We start from the raw sequence: 20,872 nt of genomic DNA on the forward strand, positions 1-20,872 counted from the left end.
TACTGTCAGTCAGGTGATGACCAGCCAGGGCAGTGATGTAAAGAATGCAAGATTTTTAATAAGCAAGATAACCGTTAAAGTTTTATTCTGGATGTGAAAGTCAGGAATTCGGAAATAAGCACCCTGGCTTGAAATAAAAACACAAGAGTAATAGACAGTTTCTCGAATTCGCTTTAGTGACCACGGAACAATGTGTCCAAGTCGAGGTTGGACTTGATAACATCATCCTCCTCCCCTTACCACCACCAATAGAGCACTTTTAATTTCATAAATGTGAAACCAATAAATGCAATATTATTTTTGGTCCTTAGTTCAGTATTACCAGAATAAATACGACATTTGATCTGATTGTTGTATTACAGGCTAGTGCATGCATAACAGGAAGACGTTTGACCTTAGTCACTGTGGCTATTAAATAAATGCAAACATATAATAAGCCCTTCCTATGTTTTTCATTTCCTTCTTACTTTCATAACGTCATTATAACCCGGATCGTTTCCGGACCTTGTTGAACAGCTTTTTAAAACTTTTTTTTAGATTACAACGATCTACCCTTAAGACGGCGTTAGTTTCATAGACCGAAGGAAGGGAATTGCACTAATCACTATACTTTATAGTACAGATACCTGAAACCTGTAGGAGCAGGGCGGCACAGGGGTAACGCGTGATGCATGGATTCGGGCTATATTAAGTGCGTGGTACTTGAAAGCATCAAAATATAGAGCGTGATTAGCGAATTAATTCCAAGTTAACTGTGACTCGTGATTTTTTTATTCTCTTGAATTGAAATGTGCGTGATTCGTGAATGATTAATTCTCTTTTGTTAAAAGTTAACATTCTTGATACTGTAATGTGCCTCAAAATTATACTTGACGCGTGAATTTTGGAAAAATTGATGCGTGAAACGTAATGCCGACCCCCAACGTTAAAAGAATTGGCATCGACAGGAAATAGGTCACTTATTATAGCAAGATAAACGAAATTTGAGAAAATTTTAAAAGACCTTTGTCCTCATTCCTTCAGACTCTGGCATAAATACACCTTGGAAGGGTACGCATTAAATTCAGTAATTTTGAGCTTTCGGAGAGTAAAGGTGAACCTCTTTAATTTGTTCAGCTCTGAGGCCGATTCATACATGGGCACGTTTTATATTTTGCTGATAATTTCGGTCTTGGAGTTATTAGAAACTGGGGTAAATTGTTATGATCCCTGTGAAACAGCCATCGAAATTCACGATCCCTTTCGAAGTACCAAACATAAGCTGAAGAGAGGAGACAAGGCCATTTGTGACTACAAACTGGATAGGGACTGGTACAAATTTAAGGGTGGATTGCAGATACCTACGACCAAACCTAAACCTTTACATTGTGGAACTTTGGCCCCGATATGGATGAGAAGAACTCCGCCCACAACTATAGGAGAAGTTGTTGAAACTGAGGCTTGTATTAACCTGTTCAACATAAATAAAGGATGTGCGAAAACACTTCCTTTGTCAGTTAAGTATTGCAAGGGAAATTTCTACGTATATCGGCTCACTCCTCCTAGAGGATGTTCCATGGCATATTGTGCAGGTAGCTAGAAGACTGATTTAACATACCTTTTTTGAATTTTTACTTATATTTTTGTAGCTATTTTAGAACCCCTTCTGCAACTATGATGCAGATTGAAATGTTTGTCATGAAATGGCTGTGGAGATAAAGTACAAACTTATTATGATGCATGTAAATGGATGAGAGTATTTTACTGATCGCAGTTATGAAACATCGTCTCATTTCAATATAAGTAAGTTTTTTGATACTACATTTTATGCAGGTGATAGGACTCCATGTCCTAAAGGACAAGAAGGTATCTATCCAGATTGTAAAAGTATGTAACTGAAAAAAACTAATTTTTGAAACAAGTAAACGAATATAGAGTCAGTTCTTTAGCATGCAATTAAACTTCTCTCTCTCTCTCTCTCTCTCTCTCTCTCTCTCTCTCTCTCTCTCTCTCTCTCTCTCTTCCTTCCTTCCTTCCTTCCTTCCTTCCTTCCTTCCTTTCTTTCTTTCTTTGTTGAATAGACACAATATGATATGTAATAAAAGCGAAAAATGCTTACTTTTATAATTTTGTATTTAATTACGATCAGGCCATCCGATTGATCTCGATTTCTCAACATCACTGGTTACTATATTGATAAGCAAAAATATCGTAAAAATAGTTTGTCAGAGACCGAAATTAATGCATTTTGTGGATATCACGGGACTCCGTTGATATTTCATAGGTTCACGATCCAAAAATATTAAAACTCGAATAATTTTAAAACTGAACAATGAAAATCTCTGAAACTTTCTGACCTTGAAGACTACCACAGTATGTTTCAGATAGTGAACTCCGTTTCTCCGCGTCTGGTTAGATTACGCCAAAAAATAAATTTAAAAAATAATCACATGACGTCACTGTGCCTTCAGGGCGTGTCCGATGGTCACGAAATACACACGATTTAAAACTTCCATCTATCCCTACACTTAGTATAAACTCATAAGGTATATCTGGTTCCGCGCAGTTTGCAATACAAGTAGAGGAGTCGTGCTTCAAAATCATTGTATCGAGCCACCTTAACTTTGTATTTTGGTGAAGAAAAATGTAATATTTACAACACAGGAAGCCCAATAATAAAAGCTCAGAATTTGAAATTCTGATAATAAATGAATAATTTAATAAAAACCTTCAGCTATCTATTTATAGTTGTTTATGAGTTTTCGAAGAACTTTGCGCTTTTTTTAGCTTGAATTTAGCACTTTTTATGGCACATTTTATGTGGCCACGTAATACGGTTCAGCGGATTAAGCGCATGCCACATGCAAATTAGCGTCCTGTTTTCAACGTGTAATACAGTAAAAACCCGCGAATATAAAGAACCTACATTTTTTAGAGTTAGCCTAAACAGGTTCTTGTTTAAATGGTAGTTAACACAATTTTAGGCTATCTAGGTTCTTAAATAGGTTCTTATTTCTGTGTAAAAACGAATAAATGTACTCGTACTCACACTGTAGATTACCGTACATTATATTTCACATGCTGACTTATTGCTGTACAGGTTTTTTCATAATGCAATACAATTAATATCAACCTTCCTTCACTTTACATTTTTATTACATTACACCTGTAATTATCTGCCCAGCAATAGCAAGCTCCTGTTTTTCCAAACAGGATTCTTACCCAGCTCTGCATCACTAAATGAAGATTTAAAAAAATAAGAACCTGTTTTTCATTTTCTAGGCTAAATAGGTTCTTGTTTAAAGGGGGTGTAAATGACAATTTGAGGCTAACAGGTTCTTAATTTTCAGGTTCTTACTCGCGGGTTTTTATTCTAGTCAAGCAGATATAAAGGAAAACAATGGAATTAGGGACTACTATAATGTGTATAGCTGTGGTAGCCCTGTCGTAAAATACTTTTGTTTTTTTTACTGGGATACCGTGATAGCCCAGTCTTATAAAAGCTTTTTTACTTACGGATACCTGTGATGTTATCTTTTTTTATTTTTTTTTATTGGCTTACTGTGGTTGCCCATTCGTAAAATACCATTATTCTTTTTTTCCTGATTTCTCCCCGACAAAATGAACACTGAATTGCGTAATAGTACCCAAGGTTCTCGACCTTACCCAAGACTTAACCTTTGCGGGCATCTGTTAGTGTTCCCGTCTACAGTCCGATCTTTTATCATGTGCCAGCCGTCAATCAATATCACTATGTTGCCAAGTGATTAAGAGAGGGCGAAGCTAGCTGACAGATCACACAGGACAGAAATTATAGCCTGCATAACAGGCGGTTTCGGGTTATGCTTGTTTGGTCGCTTCAGTTGTTATCGTTCGTTGTGGCCGCTTAAAAACTGGGGCGAGAGCAAAAAGTCAAAGTAGTCTCCAGCGGCTATTTTCGATCGGCAATGCTCAGCAATGAAAATAAAAACACAAAACTACAACCGCAAATTAATGTCTACGCATCTCAAGTCACGTGACAGAAATTAATGTCTACACATCCTCAAGTCATGTGACATAAATTAATGTCTACGTATGCTCTATTTCGCGGCTTACAATAAACCACGAAACGAAACGAAACGACACAATAAAATGCGAAACGACGATTTCGCATTTTACGGATCTTTAAAATGCGAAACCGTCATTTCGCATTTTACAGATGTCGTAAAATGCGAAACGACAGACTGTAACCTGATGTTTTGTAAGCTTACTCACGAAGTTGGATGAAAACTGTGTAGCTCCATGTCTTAGAAAATTAGAGATCACTTTAAATCTCAGTGGGAAGAACAGTGTAAACTTTCCATGTACCAAAAGCCACAAATTTATAAACTATATTGAAATACTTCAACTCGTGTTGTTTTGGCGCCATTTTGAATGCACAGGGACCCCAATCGAATCATTATATGTGACATCAGAGAAAAAAAATTAGCGCCAAACTTTTTGCTTCTGAACTTCTTTCAATGAGGTCAGCCATTTGGTAGTGTGGCGTTTAAAATTCTTTGAAGCATTTTCCTTAATGTTTTGCCGTCGAGTTAGAACAGTCTGGTGCTGAAACAGTTGTAAAAAATGTCATTATTATAGCATGAATATCACTTTGAGTATCAATTTTGATTTAACCACATGTTTATGTTGTGCATAGTTTTTGAAGCATGCTTTTCTCAGAAAAAAAAACTAGTGGCTTTTGGTACATGGAAAGTTTACACTGTTCTTCCCACTGAGATTTAAAGTAATCTCTAATTTTCTAAGACATGGAGCTACACAGTTTTCATCCAACTTCGTGATTAAGCTTACAAAGCCTCAGCTTACAGTCTGTCGTTTCGCATTTTACGACATCTGTAAAATGCAAAATGACGGTTTCGCATTTTAAAATCGTCGTTTCGCATTTTATTGTGTCGTTTCGTTTCGTTTCGTGGTTTGTCGTAAGCCCTATTTCGCTGAATGTTGTAATTCAAGACAGCCGAGCTAATATTAATTTCATCTGATTTTTCTAAGAATTTTCGAATTTCATGCTAGTTGCCATAGCTGCACACCAAGTGGATTTTTTCGAGTAAAGTTCAAATTTGACTCAGATGGGTTAGCCCTCGAAAGGAGCGGTTAATATTAAAATTATTCGTGAAAGGTCAAATCGAAGAATTTGTGCTTGATTGGTTCATCGTTATGAATAATAATCGATTCTGACTATGTTTTGACTGCTTTATTTATACCTTTTAGTTTCCAATAAGACGGATTTTCCTGTTAATCTCCTTCCATCTCCAACTGTCACATATCGCAAAGACCAACCTCTATATACCAGGCAGGAAATGATTTGCGGTTTTGACTTTCCTGTGTGGAACAACGTCTCTTACCTGGTTGAATGGTATGGAAAACACGTAAAACCGGTCAAAAGAGACATGTGGTGTGTTCCTGAAGAAAAAAAGGATGATAAGAATAGTTGTAGTCGACGAAAAAGCACGATTACTCTAACTACACACTATCGGATTGGTGATTCGGTGAGTAGTTTCCTTCTAATACAACGTCAAGAAACAAATTGTTTATTAATTATTGTTATAATTTCAGACCTGAATATAGAGTTTCTCGAGCTGTGATTAGTCGAGCGACCAGTGATTCTGAGACGATAATCACCGCTGGAGAGGTTTTCCAAAGTTTTCCAGATCGGAAGTAATATCTAGACGTTTTTTTATCCTGAATTTCGACTTTTTTCTAATATTCAAATCTATAATTATATTAGAACAATTACTCCCCTCAGGCTCAGTGATTATGGTGAATATACTTACCTCCTCGTCGCTCGAAGACCGGCGGCTTGGTAAATATATTCCACCGATATAAATCACTTCACCTTCGACGAATAATTTTTGAATACCAATTTTAATTTAAATATTAGTTTATCATAATCATAATCAAAATTTCTTTAAGAGATGCGTTGTTTCGCCAGTCAATCGATCTGTGTTTGAAATGTGAATTGTAAAGGCTTGCAGCATGCAGGTGTGTCACATTGACATATCCAAGCCGTGGAGAGCTCAGGGGGTTCACATCCTGGCATCTACACACACTCACTCATTCACTGATAAAAATAGCAAAGTATGTAAAAGAATAACGTTTGCAAAATTCGCGCCTCAAGACCCTGTTGGAAATTAATTTCCTGAATCCCCCAATGCTAGTAAGATCAGAAAAGAGAATCAGAATAGAATCAGAAAAAAGGACAATATAAGGCATGTTGCTAGCTTCCCTTGTAATCCTGACCCTATTGTTATTATATTATTAAACAGGTTAGATGCAGACTCTTCATGAAGTACTCTACAAGTCGCAAGAACAAATGGACAGAATTTGGAAGAGACAGCAATCTATTTTAGGTTGGTATCGAGGTATAAACTGAAACCTTTCGAGCTTAGACTGAGAGTGTCCTTTACAGCCGTTTATTTAGGTGTCATGTTAAGTACTATCTTATTATAATCTGATATAATCCCGAGTATTTGTTTCGAAACAACAAAGAATTATTTGTTTGCTTGCTTCCGTTTTCTCTTCTGGAGCGCGAGCTAGATAAAACGATAAAACTGTCAATGCGCTGGAAATCCCAACACATACTACAGTGACAATGGAAAAAAAGTGAGGCAATGGGGTATATAGTGTATGAATTTTTCACTCTGAAGTGTCTTAAATAGAGTACTCCACCTCCAACCACCACCCCCCCCCCCGCCCCCCCATCCCCAGGCACAGCCTAAATGCGGAGTTCTTTGTACAATATTCATTGCTTTAGCTTGCACGAAGTTTAAAAACGTTTTTTGGTGTTTACCACGAGGTCTATTTCGAACTGTTTTCATATAATTCATCTAAAACTCGTTTGGAATAAGCAAATGATGGTGTTCTTTATGACATAGATATACATTAAATTACGTAAGTATTTCCTCGTGTGATAAAGGATTTCATTAAGCAAATGGTATGTAGAAACTTTTTTTTGATTGAAAGTCCCGGGCCGTTCATCAAGAATATTTTTTTCCCAGTCAATGAACTAAAGGCAAAAGCGTCCGAAAAATATAAACTTACAATCAGTTTAACTTCACAAGTACACGAGACAGATTTATAGATGCAAAACAATAATTTTCTCTGAGAAAAATGTGTTTTTTCCCACGTATATCTATAAATCTAATTAGCCAAGCTTTCGCATAAATAGTACATCATCATGCAGGACAACATGGTGGTGGACTAGACTATTCTATTCGAATCTTAACACTGAGCCATATTTAATGAATTATTCCCTTACCGATTCCACACAATCTTAGACAGTGATATGATTAATATAATTATTGTTCTCATAGGTTACCCCACGCCATGTAATTGTTACAGAATGTAAGACAGCTGTTAACATAACCGTCAATTTAAGGCCAACTATTCCCATTACCTGGTCAAAAAATGTATTTAAATTATACTCAACAAACGAAACGGAAGGAAGCGAAAGGAAAAAGCGTAATACGCAGTTGGCTTCTGTAGTAGTGATGGTGTTAATACCGGAGAAGTACAAAAATAAAAGACGACAAGCAGCAGTTGATAAGTGCAATGTCAAGTTAACTTCCCAAGATATTGCTCGTGGAAAAAACATTATGGTTATTGGCATTTGTGATAATCAAAAAGAGGAAAGGGACACCTATGCATTCCATTTCAGACCCGAAACTACGCTTCCAGAATGGATACCGGGAATATATCGGATGCCATCAATGCAGGTAGAGTGCACGCCATATATCCGTGAAGCAAAACTAACGATGTAATGCGTGATTGTAACTATTTTGTACAAAATCAGTGGATATCACTGAAGAGGAACACATTTGGAACAAAAGCGAATAACTCTACGCGTCTTTGTTTGGTTTATACCTGAGTAAGTCAGTCGTATTAGTGGGGGAAAAGCACGTCCTCGAGTACAATTTGTTAGCAATTCGTTAGTTTTTTATTAATGCATTCTTATTTACTAAGCTCACGCACAAAATTTACCACCATTTAAATAATTCAAAATGAGTATTTTTTAAACAACTTCAAAAACATAAAACCTGTTTCACAACATATTTAGGTCCTCTCCTCCGCGTGAAAGGACCCTTGGAACAAGGTTGAGGTTTTCAAATATCTCGTCTTACGGGTTTCTTGTTTTTGAATGAAGGTTTAAAAGGTTGGGCGTTTAACTGGTTTAAAAAACCAACCACGCCCTATTTCTATTTTTTGATGTAGCGTTTGAATTTCGATGGAAAACCTGTCCCGCGTTTTGAATTCAGCCCCACTCTCCCCTGTTAACATCAATGCTCTGTTCCCCAGTTTTAAATAAAGGTTACATCTAGGTTTTACAATCGAAATTTAACTCCTACATCAAACTATATAAATAGGGCGTGATTGGTTTTTAATAGTTTCTTAAGCCCTCCATAAGACACTTGCAATCTTTCTTTTTATAAATTTTACACCTTTTGCTATCTAATATATTTAATATTTTTCGTAAAATTTTCGTAAAGAATTCAGTACAATATGATAACATACATCATGAGTTAAAGCCGTTCAATAAACTCGTAGATCGTGTTTTATCAGGTCTAAACACACTCGGCTACGTCTCGTGTTTTTAAATCCTGGTAAAAAGCTCCTGCGAGTTTATTTAACAGTACATAATACGTTTAAGGTGGACATACTTTCATTAACGCCATAATAAACTTCATTAGCTTGGAATAGACGTTCAATACTTGTAACGATATTTATGTTTCTCCCTGATTCAAAATACTTTTTTCAAAACTGAAGCACGCTCGTACTATTTATATGTCTACAATAGGGGGGTTCCCAATCTTACAATGAGCGACACCCCATCATAAATTCTCGTATGCTGCTGTTATCACAGGGAACCCGGCTATATTTTTTTGCTTCTTTTAGAAAAAGTAACTTTGCTCTTTGTGGGTTTCCTGTGTTGTGATCGGTTTCCTATTACATAAGCTGTAATCAGATCTGCGCTGTGATCAGATCGGCGCTGTAAACTGATAGCCGATTAAATTCAAATCAATAACCGTTGGTAACGCACTCTCTCTCTAGTAAACACTCAAAAGAAGACTGCTTACTAGAAAGTGCTTTACACACCACAGGCAACCCATAAGAAACAAAACATCAACGGTTATTGATATGAATTTAATCGCCTATGAGTTTACAGCGCCGATCTGATTACATGTACAGCATAGATCTGATTACAGCTTATGTAATAATAGGAAACGATCAAGACACAGGAAACCCACAAAGAGCAAAGTTACTTTTCTAAAACAAGCAAAAAAATATAGCCGGGTTCCCTGTGCTGTTATGTAATCCCACAATGTCATAGTAACAAGATAAGTTATCACGATCAAGTCAAACAATAATTTCAAGAAGAAACATAAAAATCCTAATTGTAAACAAATATTTCATTTAAATATGCACAAACATTCAACAGCATCAACTGACAAACGATAGCACGTACAGACATTCATGGAGATGGAATGTATTTTCTTTTACACTTAATGAAACTTCAATAACACCAATTGACAAACAATTGCGTTTATGGACAATCATTTAGCGAAAATAGTAAATTCATTAGTGCAATCGTCAACGTTATATTCTATAGCGTGGTTCGACAAACATTTGCATGATTCAAATGAACAACAAGAGAAATGAAACAATCATTAACATTTCGATTTCGGGAGTCGCGATCGTGGATTGCATTGCGCTTACAAAATAACTTGCACAAATATGGCGAGTATTTATGCATATTATAGACAAAAACAAAACAAAAAACAACCTTGTGCAATTTTGACAAAAATCTCTTACTGACAGCCGGCCAACTCGATTTCGGAACAAACGATTGAAATCAGTAATGTCCGTTCTATTCTTTTCTTCAAGGTTTCAGTTGATAACACAGAAACAAGAATGTGTTCGGCTACTACTGACCCAAACTTTACACCATTTGACCATCAGTAAGCTCAGCAACATCTATCAATGTTATTGTTATCATTATTATCATTATCATTATTATTATTGTTGTTGTTGTTAATGCTGTTGTTGTCGTTATTGCTGTTGTTGTTATTGTTGTTGTCGTTTAGTGCAAGCGCATTAACTTAATGGATTATTAAGTGTACTATTTATTTACTTTTATCAGTAAAATTTATTTGTGCTGTCTTCTCAGACATTTTTCTCACAACGAGCCAGGAGATTATGTAATGCACATCAATGAAGCCAAAAAAATAGAGGTAAAGTTTTAACAATTTTTTCCAAGAACCGACCACTTCTTTTTTATTTAAAAAACTTTGACAAATGTTGCTTGAAGCAATAGCGAATGACAAAAGGCACTGCACCGTGTTGGATGATATAATAAAATTGAATCTAAACATACTATCACATCCATCCATCATGGCAGCCATAATAAAAGTCATGCAGTTACAAAATACAAATACAAAATATTGATACCTCGATTGACAGCCTAAGATATATGGGATCGGAGATCAGTGATCAAAATTTAGGATGAAAATGCAAGATAGGATGACTAGTATGCAGCATCTGGGACATACATATTCTGCTGTTGATATGATCAGGCAATTGCAAGGGAACCATTCAAAAATGAAACAACGCTTGGACAACCGTTTTCATGATTAAATAATATTAGTAGTTACTCAGTTCGAATAGGTATTCAGTTATTTCTTAGCAGTTTTACTTTTAATCTATTATGCTTGCTATATCTCTGCTAAAAAATATTTTATCATTATGTGTTAATATGACTGACTGACTGACCAATAATAAGCAGCGAAAGAGTATCCATTTTGTTGCGAAATATATTGAACTGATGGTCTAGAGCATGTCGCTTTAATTTTTTAAATAGTGTTTTTTTTCGCATAGGTTCACATACGTCTATGGATGTGTGGTTGGAGGGGTTCCTGCGTTTGTGGTGTTGCAGTACGAGAGGGAAAAGATGTTATAGTGTTATCTATATGCAACGACGTGCGAATCTTTGAAAAGCCCGTCCGAACCATATTAAGACCTGTCAAACGAAGTCCAGGAAGTTTGTCAAAAGGCATACATGTCCTCAAAAAGATAGCTGGTTTGTCGTCGACATATTTTGAGGTACTTCAAGAAGCCTACTAAGGACTAAGGAAGTGTTAAGCGCCTTAATTACTGGAAATGCTATTTTGGAAATGCCATTGACAAAACTAAAATAGTAATCTCACGTGGCACATAACTTTTTCTCTTTTTTCACCACCACCATAGTGCTCACGCACATTGGTTGTCACCGTTGTTCTGTCATCGTTATTTTATGTTTGTTTACCAAAGTAATGTAGATGCAAATTCTAGAATTGTAAAATATTCTTTCATTGACGACGCGTCATGCAGAGACCCGAAAGCTTGGAATTATTTTTTTCTTAATGAGATACCGTGTTGACGAAACATATTAAGCCAAATGAAACCACCACACAACCATTTTGAACTTTTCCAATTTCCCAAATGTTTACTTACTTTTTATTCACCTTTAGCATCTTAGTCATTATCGATAGAAAAAAAACAGGGGGAGGTGTTTCTATTTCGGCCAGTAGTGTAGTTCGTTTTAACTCGTTTGTTTTTCCTTAGATTAATTTCCAAAACCAGTTTGAAGTTACTGGGTTACTGGAACTGATTCAATTCACCTTTTTGTCTCTATTTCTAGCCATCATGTGGTATAAATTGTATTTTATCGTGTTACGGTCACCAAAAGGTCGGACATCGTTCTCGGATTTCATTACAAATGTACTGCTTTTAAACAAATTATTTGCTTGATTTGTTTAGTTAGCTCTCTAAATACAACCAAAATTTCATTTCTAACTTGATTGAAGCTTTTCTTACTGCTATTTAGAGAAACAGGTGGATTGCAAAAACTTACTCCCGAGTGCTAAAACGCCTAGACGATTATGTTTTTATTATTGTTCATCCTTAGGTTATATTAAAGTCGGGTACACGAATCGAAGTAAAACGTCGAACTGAAACTTTAAATGTTTACATTAACGCGCCAGGCACCGACAAAGGAAAAGTGGCAGGGATCTGTGGTAACTTCAATGACGACGTTACTGATGACTTCAGTCAGGGAGGCGATGGTAAAGCACACAAAAACGCAAAAGAATTCATTGAAAGCTGGAAGTAAGCGATTGGGTGTTTATACTTTGCCTATTTTCAGAGTACACCTGCTATAACTGACTTTAGAATGACTTGACCTAAACCTGTTTTAACATCCAAAAACGTTAAAACGTTTTTACCGTAAAACCTCCTTATTATCCTGACTTAACAATCTTATCAAAAGTTAGTTACATTTTCACGAGAGCTCTCCATCTTTACAGTATTATAGGTCAATATAATATATAAGATACAATTTTGAAGCTTAAAGATTATGAATTATTGCAACATGTCTTGCAGTTCTGTGAAGCAAGAGAAAATGATGGAACATGATGGTTACAAGGCTATATAGGGAGGATTCCTTCTCTTAGTTCATATTCTATTGTGTGAAGTTTAGTTAGCTTAGTCTATTTCTAATCTAATTATGCACAGGCAGCGTTAGTCATAAACTATGACTTGCCTAATTAGTTGTTCTCTCATATGATAAATAACTTACTCCTTCATTACTCCGTTTTTTGTTTTTGTTTTTTTGTTTGATCGCAAACTATTGTTATATTTGATATCAACAGACTCACTGAGGACAGAAGTCTTTTCGATATGAAAATTAAACCAGAAATTCAAAATGAACAGGAAGAAGGAAGGTCTTGTTATTGCCCTACGGAAAAAGGGCAAAATATTATCAACGACTGTAAAGACAATGCCAATCACTTCATAAAATTTGATAAAGAAACTACCGAAATAATGCTCCAATACGGTATGTCCTCCAATTCAGATACATCAAAACGGTGGGTAGAAAGTGACTGGTATAGTGATGACATCATTGATTACGTGGATCGCAGCTACTTTGTAGATGATCCACAAGTACAGCACGCTATGAACCGAATACGAAGCAAGAGATCTCCCAGGGTAGAAATGTCAAAAGGCGAAGCAACCAAATATTGCAGGAGAATAATAGAAGAATCACAAGCAGGCAAGGCATGCAAAGAGTTGGAAGTTGAAAGCATAGAAAGTGCTTTAGTACAATGTATAACCGATTTGGAGGTAATATTGAAAATTAGTGTTTTTAAGCGAATGAATATAATAAATCGTTTGGTCATTTATGTCGTATGCTGTTATATTCACCTACAAGTGAATATAACGCGCGCACGCTAGTTTGTCGATTTTTGTCGCTTGCAGAGATAAATTGAATTTGAAGGGGAAAACCTCTCTCTCAGTTATTTATCAAATTCTCTTGAAGTGCATATTACTTGCTAGCATCTTGACTTTCCGGTTCGAAACTGAGAGATAGCTGGCGCAATTTTATTTATTAAGTCCTTGTCGGCGGAGGCTTCCATTTCTGTGAAATCGGATCCCGGCGTGTAATGACCGTAAAAAAAGTGGGACTTCATAACTAATGAATTTTTTTAATGTAGAGGCTTTGCACCATCACGTTCCGGCGATCATAATACAGCTTGGGCTGCCTGTGGTTGGATGACAGAACAATTGCTCTTTGCTCTAGGGAATTGAATTCTTTCTCATGTGAAACGATTGTATTGTTCCTGCCACCTAATCGTGGCTGCCATCCCGTGATGATGCAAAACGTCTATTGAACTCTTCTTCATTTCTGTTACACCTACGCGTTCATAATTAAGGTCTGGTGGACGGAAGAAATTTGCTTGTAATACACAAAGCAATAAACCCCTTGCATGTGACGTCAAAGCAGCTCGATCTGGGGGACAAAACAAAACAATTCCAACTTCCTGAGAATTGGAACCTATTGTTTTGTCCCCCAAAGTGTTGCAAGTGTTGAAAGTGTTGAAAGTACAACGTATGTCATATTGGATTCAGATTTCAGGTGACGTATCATTTGCAGCCTTGGCATTTGATACATTGCAGTATGTATGCGAAGATTCTATACTAAAGAATATGTCTCTATACTCTGAATCTTCAACTGGTGACTTGGTGCCTCCAAGAGAAGTAGTGGCAAACGTATGTCCCGGAGACTGTAGTGGACATGGCAGGTGTAAGAACAAAACCTGCGTATGTGATGAAGGCTATACTGCACTGGACTGTTCCATGGATGTTAATGCAGTTCCTGAATTGTTGGGGTTCGTACTAATTTACATATGAAAATTCAATCATTTCTTGTAATAATTTTTTTTGATAGCGGAGCGACAAGCTGATTTTTCATGTTTTGAAACGGAAATACGTCATGTCCTACGTCCGTCCGTGTACACCACAGGGTTCTCGCTGTTTAACCCTTCTAAAATTTATTGGAGTTAGAAGACTTGTCTCACGGTACCTCGTACAAGGGTTATAGGAACTTTTGCTAAATTTCCTGCACAATCCATTTTCTCGATAAACAAATATCCAAAGCAATCTTTGGTCCTTCGAACCAGAACTGATATCTAAACCAAAATATCGGATTTTATAAGTAAACCACTTCAGCGATTAGCCAGTTGGCGATCACCCCAAACCAAAGCCTGCGTTATGACAAGAATGCAAAAGGTCTTCAAAATAGGAGCTCTTCCCGGAGGTACCGCGCTCAAAAAATATCTACAATTTTACGACTAGAGAGAGTAGTCTTCATTTGAAATTCAAGAATTATTCTTAAATTTTATTATTGTTTTTATAATACACTCTATAAAATTACTCGATTCTGATTGGACAATTTATAGATACTCGTGATGTTTTAAAAGTTCTCAAATTGAACTCGTCCAATTTTGAAAACCTTCAACTGTTTCAAAACATTACTCGTACCTATAAATTCCGAATTGTACTCGAGATCGTCTGAGCTGTGTTTTGTAAAGTTATGTTACTTCATGCTATCAAATTGAGCTGATCCTCAGAGTATATTACTTACTTCATGCTGTTGCCTCACGGGTCAGCGCTGCGACATAACTAAATATCTTCCGTGAACCCAAAAACTTTAATATCTACGCTTAACATCGATAAGATACATCAATATATTCTTTGAAGCCTTAACTAAAGAAAAAAGAGCAGCCAGAAATGACGTATTTTTGAATATTTAGATAAACGAAGGAAGAGAAGATCACATAACGCAATGTACTTGGCGCTGTTTTGTTTATATGCACTTATACATAAACTTATACACTCCATTTTCACTGCTCTGTATCTCCGAAACTATTGAGGGGAACCGACCCGGGGGAGGGGGGGAGGGGGTACTCCCCTATATTTGCTATACGGGAACATGCCGCCAAACAGGGTATGGTTTTCAGCGATTCTACTCTGGAACAGGTATATAAAACCGAGCCGCTCTGGAACAGGGTATATGAAATTACGCTCTCTCCTCTCTGGAACAGGGTATCCATTTTTGCAATAACGGAACAGTGTATGATTTTCAGCAATCTTGCTCTGGAACAGGGTATGAACTTCAGCGATTTTACACTGGAACAGCGTAAAGGTCCAGAGGGCTCAGCGGCACATCCCTACCCTAAACGGGCAAGAGTTATCCCCCCCCCCCCCCGGGGGGGACCGACCCCTTTAAATGCTTGTCCATTATCTCTTCTTTATATTTACATAGTAATCTCTAAGAAAAATTGCAAGCATAATTAATTTTCTTTATATTACGGACATTCCATGTGCCTTAGAAATACGTTAAAATATCTTTGGAAATATCTTTTACACAGCTAATAAACGTTTCCTCATAACAAATAATAATCGTAAAATCTGGTATCTTGGTCTGTAAGGTAAAAAATTATAATTTTGCATCACTAAAATTCCGGCAAAACATACCAAGGCATAGCGTTCAAAACGTAGAAATTGTTATGCGATGATAAGCCGGAATTTAAGGCTTTTGATTAGATGAATTTAACTTGTGAAGAGTGTCCACCCTCTTTCAGCGAACGATTTATTGATCATTCTGATTGGTCAGGGGAAAACAATAGAAAGAGTCGTTTCGGAAATAAAATGGCTAACTGACACAAAAATATACAGAAAATATTAGGAAATAAATGGATTTTTCAAGAACTCAGTTGGCTGGGATCGAATTTAAAATTTGCTAGAATATGGTACGATAAAAGATCTTCTGTTTACCCAAAGTAGATGAGTAGGAGACTTAAATTTAAGGGCAATTTTTGCGAGTTGGCGGCATATCGCTCTAGCATTTGTGGAGATATTTGAACCTCAAAACACATGTTAAAAACTCACAAAATAGCACAACGAATTTCACAGAGGATAAATTTAATAAGTAAAATTTAAGCAGGCAAAGGATAAATAATTCAACTACAACATTCAATTTTAAAAAGGTCTAAAATTGATTACCGTTGTTCCAAAGGTAAGTAAAAGGTATCCCAAACAAGAGTTAGCCTGTGATATAGGCATGCGCAGTTGAAATGTCTGGTCCGAGGTTAACGGATTCGAACCATTTTTTCCTCAGCCAATAGAGAGTAAAAGACTAGATATTTTATAAAGAACACAACTTGTTGCTTATTTTAACGAGTTTCAGGTGAAAACTATTAAAACAGCTTGAAATAATAAGCTAAAACAAAAGATGTAACCGACAACCGAAGATTGTACTGGGAGTTCCGCTTTTAGGCAATGCCTAATTTTATAACCGAAATTCCAAATATATTCCTATTTGATTTGTCTAATTCAGCGATAATGAATTGGTAATAAGAGAGTGAAAATAATGAATTTGAACGGCACATAAACAAATTGGCAAAACGAAAATAAGCTATGACTTATTAGGAAAATGACCCATTATTTCATTTTAAAAACGAGTACTTGTTTTTATGTTTTTAGTATCTACAATGGTGGACTCTGTGATATACGCGAGCGTCCATGTAAAAAGACGAATCTGCTGGGAGATAACTTCATTAACTCTAATAATCTCACGTGTCACGTAAAAGAATTCAAGGTATTTTTATTCAGTAGAAAATGCTTTAAAAATCCATACAGATTTTTTGACTTTATTGAAAATATTATAATTTATTTCTTTAAAGGTTTACCCGACTGAATTCTGGTCGCCTCGTGGAATTCCTAAGAAATTAAACGGTACGATGATTGATATTTTTGGTCTCAAGTGCGACCTGCCTGATCCACCGACGAGACTTGGTGATTATGATCACGAGGGGACCCCTGCTGGAGGACTTTTGATCTCAGTTTCTAACGATGGCTTCAATGCAAGTCTACAAAAACTAAGACACGTGTCCTTTGATTCCAAGTGTATGAACTGTAGCAATTCAAGCAAATGTGAACTTAAAGTGAGTACACATATGTACTTGTGATATTTTGCACCGTATATGAACCATTTATATTAACTTTTTTCCCCTTTCAGCCGAATTCCTGTCTGATCAGAGGACATTGTTTTGCTGCCAACGAGCCCAACCCACGTGACTGGTGCCAGCAGTGCTTACCCAAAGATGACCAGAATTCCTGGACGCGTAGAAAAAGTAATCTGAATTTAGCTTTACTTAACAATAATATCAAAAGACACACCCAAATATCTAGTTACTTCCTTGATTTAACAAAGACAGTAATTGAATTAGCGTCGAAACGCCGTCTGTTTATTGTTGCAGGTCTTTAGTAGATTTTAACGGATTTTTATATCTCCTACTTTTATCATAAAATTTTAGCTTCAAAAACTTTAACAAAGCTAACCGTAAAGTGAAACATTACATCACAACATTCCTTTTCACAGTAATATGTTTTTAAGATAACCAAGCACCGAAGTTCACCACCAAGACAACTATGTTTGCGGTTCAAGAAGAATATCTCGTGCTGCAGCTGAGAGCAACAGACCCTGATAACCGTCCTGTAACATACTCTCTACTCAGTTCTACAGCTACTGGCCACACATTCAGTACAGCTGGTCTACTGAGATGGAAGGTCACATCGAATGAGAAGTTCAACGTCAAAGTGACTGACGAGTGTGGAGCGTTTGATACAACAGACATGAGAGTGCGTATTGTACAATGCCCGTGTCTGAATGGTGGCCAATGTGTACCCCACCCCTACCATCCACGGGGATCTGGTCTGTATCAGTGTAAATGCAAGGAGAAATTCTCTGGAGAACATTGTGAACTGTGCAAAGGGATTAGAAGTAAGTTAAATATATTCCGTCTTAAAATCCTAAAGCCAGAGACCGCTTGATTAACTTTCATTATTTACGGGAAAGACAATGTATTAAATGACGAATGTGGTATGGCTAGCATTTATGAAACGTTGTTCGCAATTTTTCTACATCGTTCCAATCCATGAAGGTAAGTTTTAATTTTAGGATAAAGCTTGAGTTTTCAGCGATATATTCCAATGATAGTCATAAAAGCCCATCCGGGATGGCTAATGTGTTTCTACATACATTACAATTAGCCATTCCGAGGTTAAGGAAAAACTGGGTCGAATTAGCCTTGCATTATGAGGACATATTTCCAATATGGCAGCTAAATCGATAACATCTTTTTTTTAACCTTTAACAGACAACAAACCACCCAAATTCACTTCCCAAACAAGCATAAATGCATTGCAAGGAGAGGATCTCTCCATACAACTGAAAGCAGAAGACCCAGAAAAGATGAATATCACATACTCTCTACTCAGTTCTACAGCTACTGGTCACACATTGAATTCAGCTGGTCTACTGAGATGGAAGGTCACCTCAAATTCATCGTTTACCATCAAACTTACTGACGAATGCGACACATTTGACACGATAGAGATGACACTACGTATAGTACAGTGCCCGTGTTTCAACGGCGGTAAATGTGTACCCCACCCTAAACACCCAAGGGGTTCTGGGAAATATATATGTAAATGCATAAACAGATTTCGAGGAGAATGGTGCGAAAAATGTCCTGGTTTCGTCTGTAAGTAAACCTTTGTCATATCTTATTTCAATTGCTTTCGTTCTATGAACGAAGTTTTGTTTCCTTTGTAGGTCCCCCACGTAACGTTACAGTGAAAGCCATAGGATCAACAAAACTTGAAGTGAATTGGCTCGGTCCATCAGATAACCGCATATCCTACTATTATGTCAAGGTATGTGCATGGATAGGAAGCTTATAATGGTTTTTTTGTAGCTGGCGGGCAATCACGTCTTTTTTATCGTCATCCAAACGATTAGAAATCGAAATTCTCAAAAGATTTTATTTTATATTGAGATATAACTTCGCATAACGTTAAATCTGAAAAACGGTCCAACATATGTTAAATGACAGTTTCTTGAAAACAGACATGTCCTATACTCGTTCGTCGTTTTTAACTGGGCTTAATGCTGTTTTCTGTCCCATTCGATTTTCAGTATGCTCAGCCGAAGTACAAATATAGATGGGAACGAGTACCTAAAACAGTAACAACCAAGACTTTGAACTACTTGAAAAAGTTCACAGATTATCGTGTTGCTGTGTCCGTAGTGAATGCTCGTAGGGAAAAAATGGTAGAAATTATGGCAAAAACAGGCGAAGATGGTAAGTTTTATTCAGGGTATATTAACTTAATATGAATTTTTTACCAATACGTGTCTTTTTTGGTCATTTTTTTTCCTTCTGCAGTGCCAGATGCTGCGCCAGTCATAACCGCCATCTCTCCAGAACGATATGATGAGATGTTGGTGAGGTGGTCCCCGATACCCAAAGATAAACGAAACGGTATCATCGTGGGTTATAAAATCTACTACAGAAAACTATACACAGATGATGCATGGAATACAACAACAACATCCACCGCGGATTTGACCAGCACCACAGTTACTGGACTGCAGTCGTACACCGAGTATTGTGTAAAGATGTCTGCCTTTACGAGTAAAGGAGAGTATCCTCACTGGAAAAGAGGACAGTGTAACGAAGTCAAGAGTAAGTAAAGGTTGTTAGTCAAACAATAAAAAGGCTTTTGAAAACGGCTGCGTTATTACGCTTTGCTTTCTGTAGTTCATTTCTAATTAAAAATATGCCATTATTACCATCAGCTCCTTCACTTCCTATCAAAGTCTCTGGCGAAGGCATCAGTTCAAGGGAAATTCGTCTCAGGTTTGAAAAGCCAAAGCGCTCAATGCCTTCCAACAGAGTCCAAGTAGATTACGGAAAACAGAAAGATAGGTTAAATACGAAGAGAGCTTGCTACGGATCTTCATGCGTCATTGATAACCTTGAGCCAGACACCATGTACTACTTCATGGTGATTGGATATGCGTACCAGAGAGGCGAGTCGCCATCGTTTATTCAGATCAGGACTCTTGCTCGAGGTATCTAGCTTAACTATCATGTATATCAAGATCTCCATTACATTTTTCAGTGGTGAACTAACCCGGCAAGCTTTTTTGCAAGCAGCACATCTCCATAACTTTGTCTTCCTTTCTTTTGTGATTTCGATGAATCCATATGTGTTTCATGTGAGTGCCGCAATGCACTGGCGGAATTTTAACTTTAAACTTAGCCTAATCCTGGTTATTATTCTATTCATAGGTTAAAGTGCTACCACCTTGAAGTAAAACGGCCGAAGAACTTTTAAAACGTTTTCTCTCTTTCTTTTTGTACTTTTAAATGTTGATTGTTATTTCAAAGTTTTACGTCTTTACTTCTGGGAAATTATGAAAAGTTAAGCAAAAACAAAAAAGCTTAAAAAATGGTAATTCGAAACTAAGTTGGCAATGATTATGCATGCTATACATGCAGACTTGAATATCTCAAGCTGCAAAATGAAATATTTTCTAATAACTTTATGATGAAGTAAGGGTTGTTATAAAAGTCATATTGAAGTACTTCAGTAAATATATTGAAGCAATTTAAAAGTATTGGCTGATTAT

General features: G+C 36.7%; 1 protein-coding gene across 2 annotated transcripts; it reads left to right on the top strand.

Annotated features, from left to right (window-relative positions):
- The first annotated feature begins 1,586 nt into the window (after nucleotides 1-1,586).
- LOC116306367 (von Willebrand factor D and EGF domain-containing protein) lies at nucleotides 1,587-20,807 on the top strand. Of its 2 annotated transcripts, XM_031716413.2 has the most exons (20): nucleotides 1,587-1,866; nucleotides 5,230-5,507; nucleotides 6,285-6,368; nucleotides 7,332-7,733; nucleotides 9,901-9,974; nucleotides 10,184-10,247; nucleotides 10,891-11,115; nucleotides 11,960-12,159; nucleotides 12,702-13,173; nucleotides 13,960-14,219; nucleotides 16,876-16,990; nucleotides 17,076-17,336; nucleotides 17,411-17,525; nucleotides 17,789-18,175; nucleotides 18,552-18,938; nucleotides 19,010-19,110; nucleotides 19,373-19,538; nucleotides 19,623-19,922; nucleotides 20,036-20,311; nucleotides 20,532-20,807. In XM_031716413.2, exons 4-20 carry the CDS (start codon nucleotides 7,509-7,511, stop codon nucleotides 20,534-20,536), a joined length of 3,633 nt encoding a protein of 1,210 aa, XP_031572273.2. In that variant the 5' UTR covers nucleotides 1,587-1,866; nucleotides 5,230-5,507; nucleotides 6,285-6,368; nucleotides 7,332-7,508; the 3' UTR covers nucleotides 20,537-20,807. The 2 variants fall into 2 exon arrangements, with proteins under 2 accessions (XP_031572273.2, XP_088896205.1); XM_089040079.1 differs by lacking the exon at nucleotides 1,587-1,866 and having other exon boundaries at nucleotides 4,905-5,507.
- The last annotated feature ends 65 nt before the right edge of the window (nucleotides 20,808-20,872 follow it).

Source organism: Actinia tenebrosa, unplaced genomic scaffold, assembly GCF_029948245.1.
Source record: "Actinia tenebrosa isolate PJP-AT-01 unplaced genomic scaffold, QUT_ActTen_1.0 PGA_scaffold7__59_contigs__length_16204524, whole genome shotgun sequence".
Taxonomy (NCBI): Eukaryota; Metazoa; Cnidaria; class Anthozoa; order Actiniaria; family Actiniidae; genus Actinia; species Actinia tenebrosa.

What these genes read in the sequence shown, in the direction of transcription:
- LOC116306367 (XM_031716413.2), top strand. Translation starts at nt 7,509, where the DNA reads ATGGTGTTAATACCGGAGAAGTACAAAAATAAAAGACGACAAGCAGCA. An exon ending in ATGAAGCCAAAAAAATAGAG is followed by an intron (nt 10,248 to 10,890) that starts GTAAAGTTTTAA and finishes TTTTTCGCATAG; the next exon opens with GTTCACATACGTCTATGGAT. An exon ending in TATCCTACTATTATGTCAAG is followed by an intron (nt 19,111 to 19,372) that starts GTATGTGCATGG and finishes TTCGATTTTCAG; the next exon opens with TATGCTCAGCCGAAGTACAA.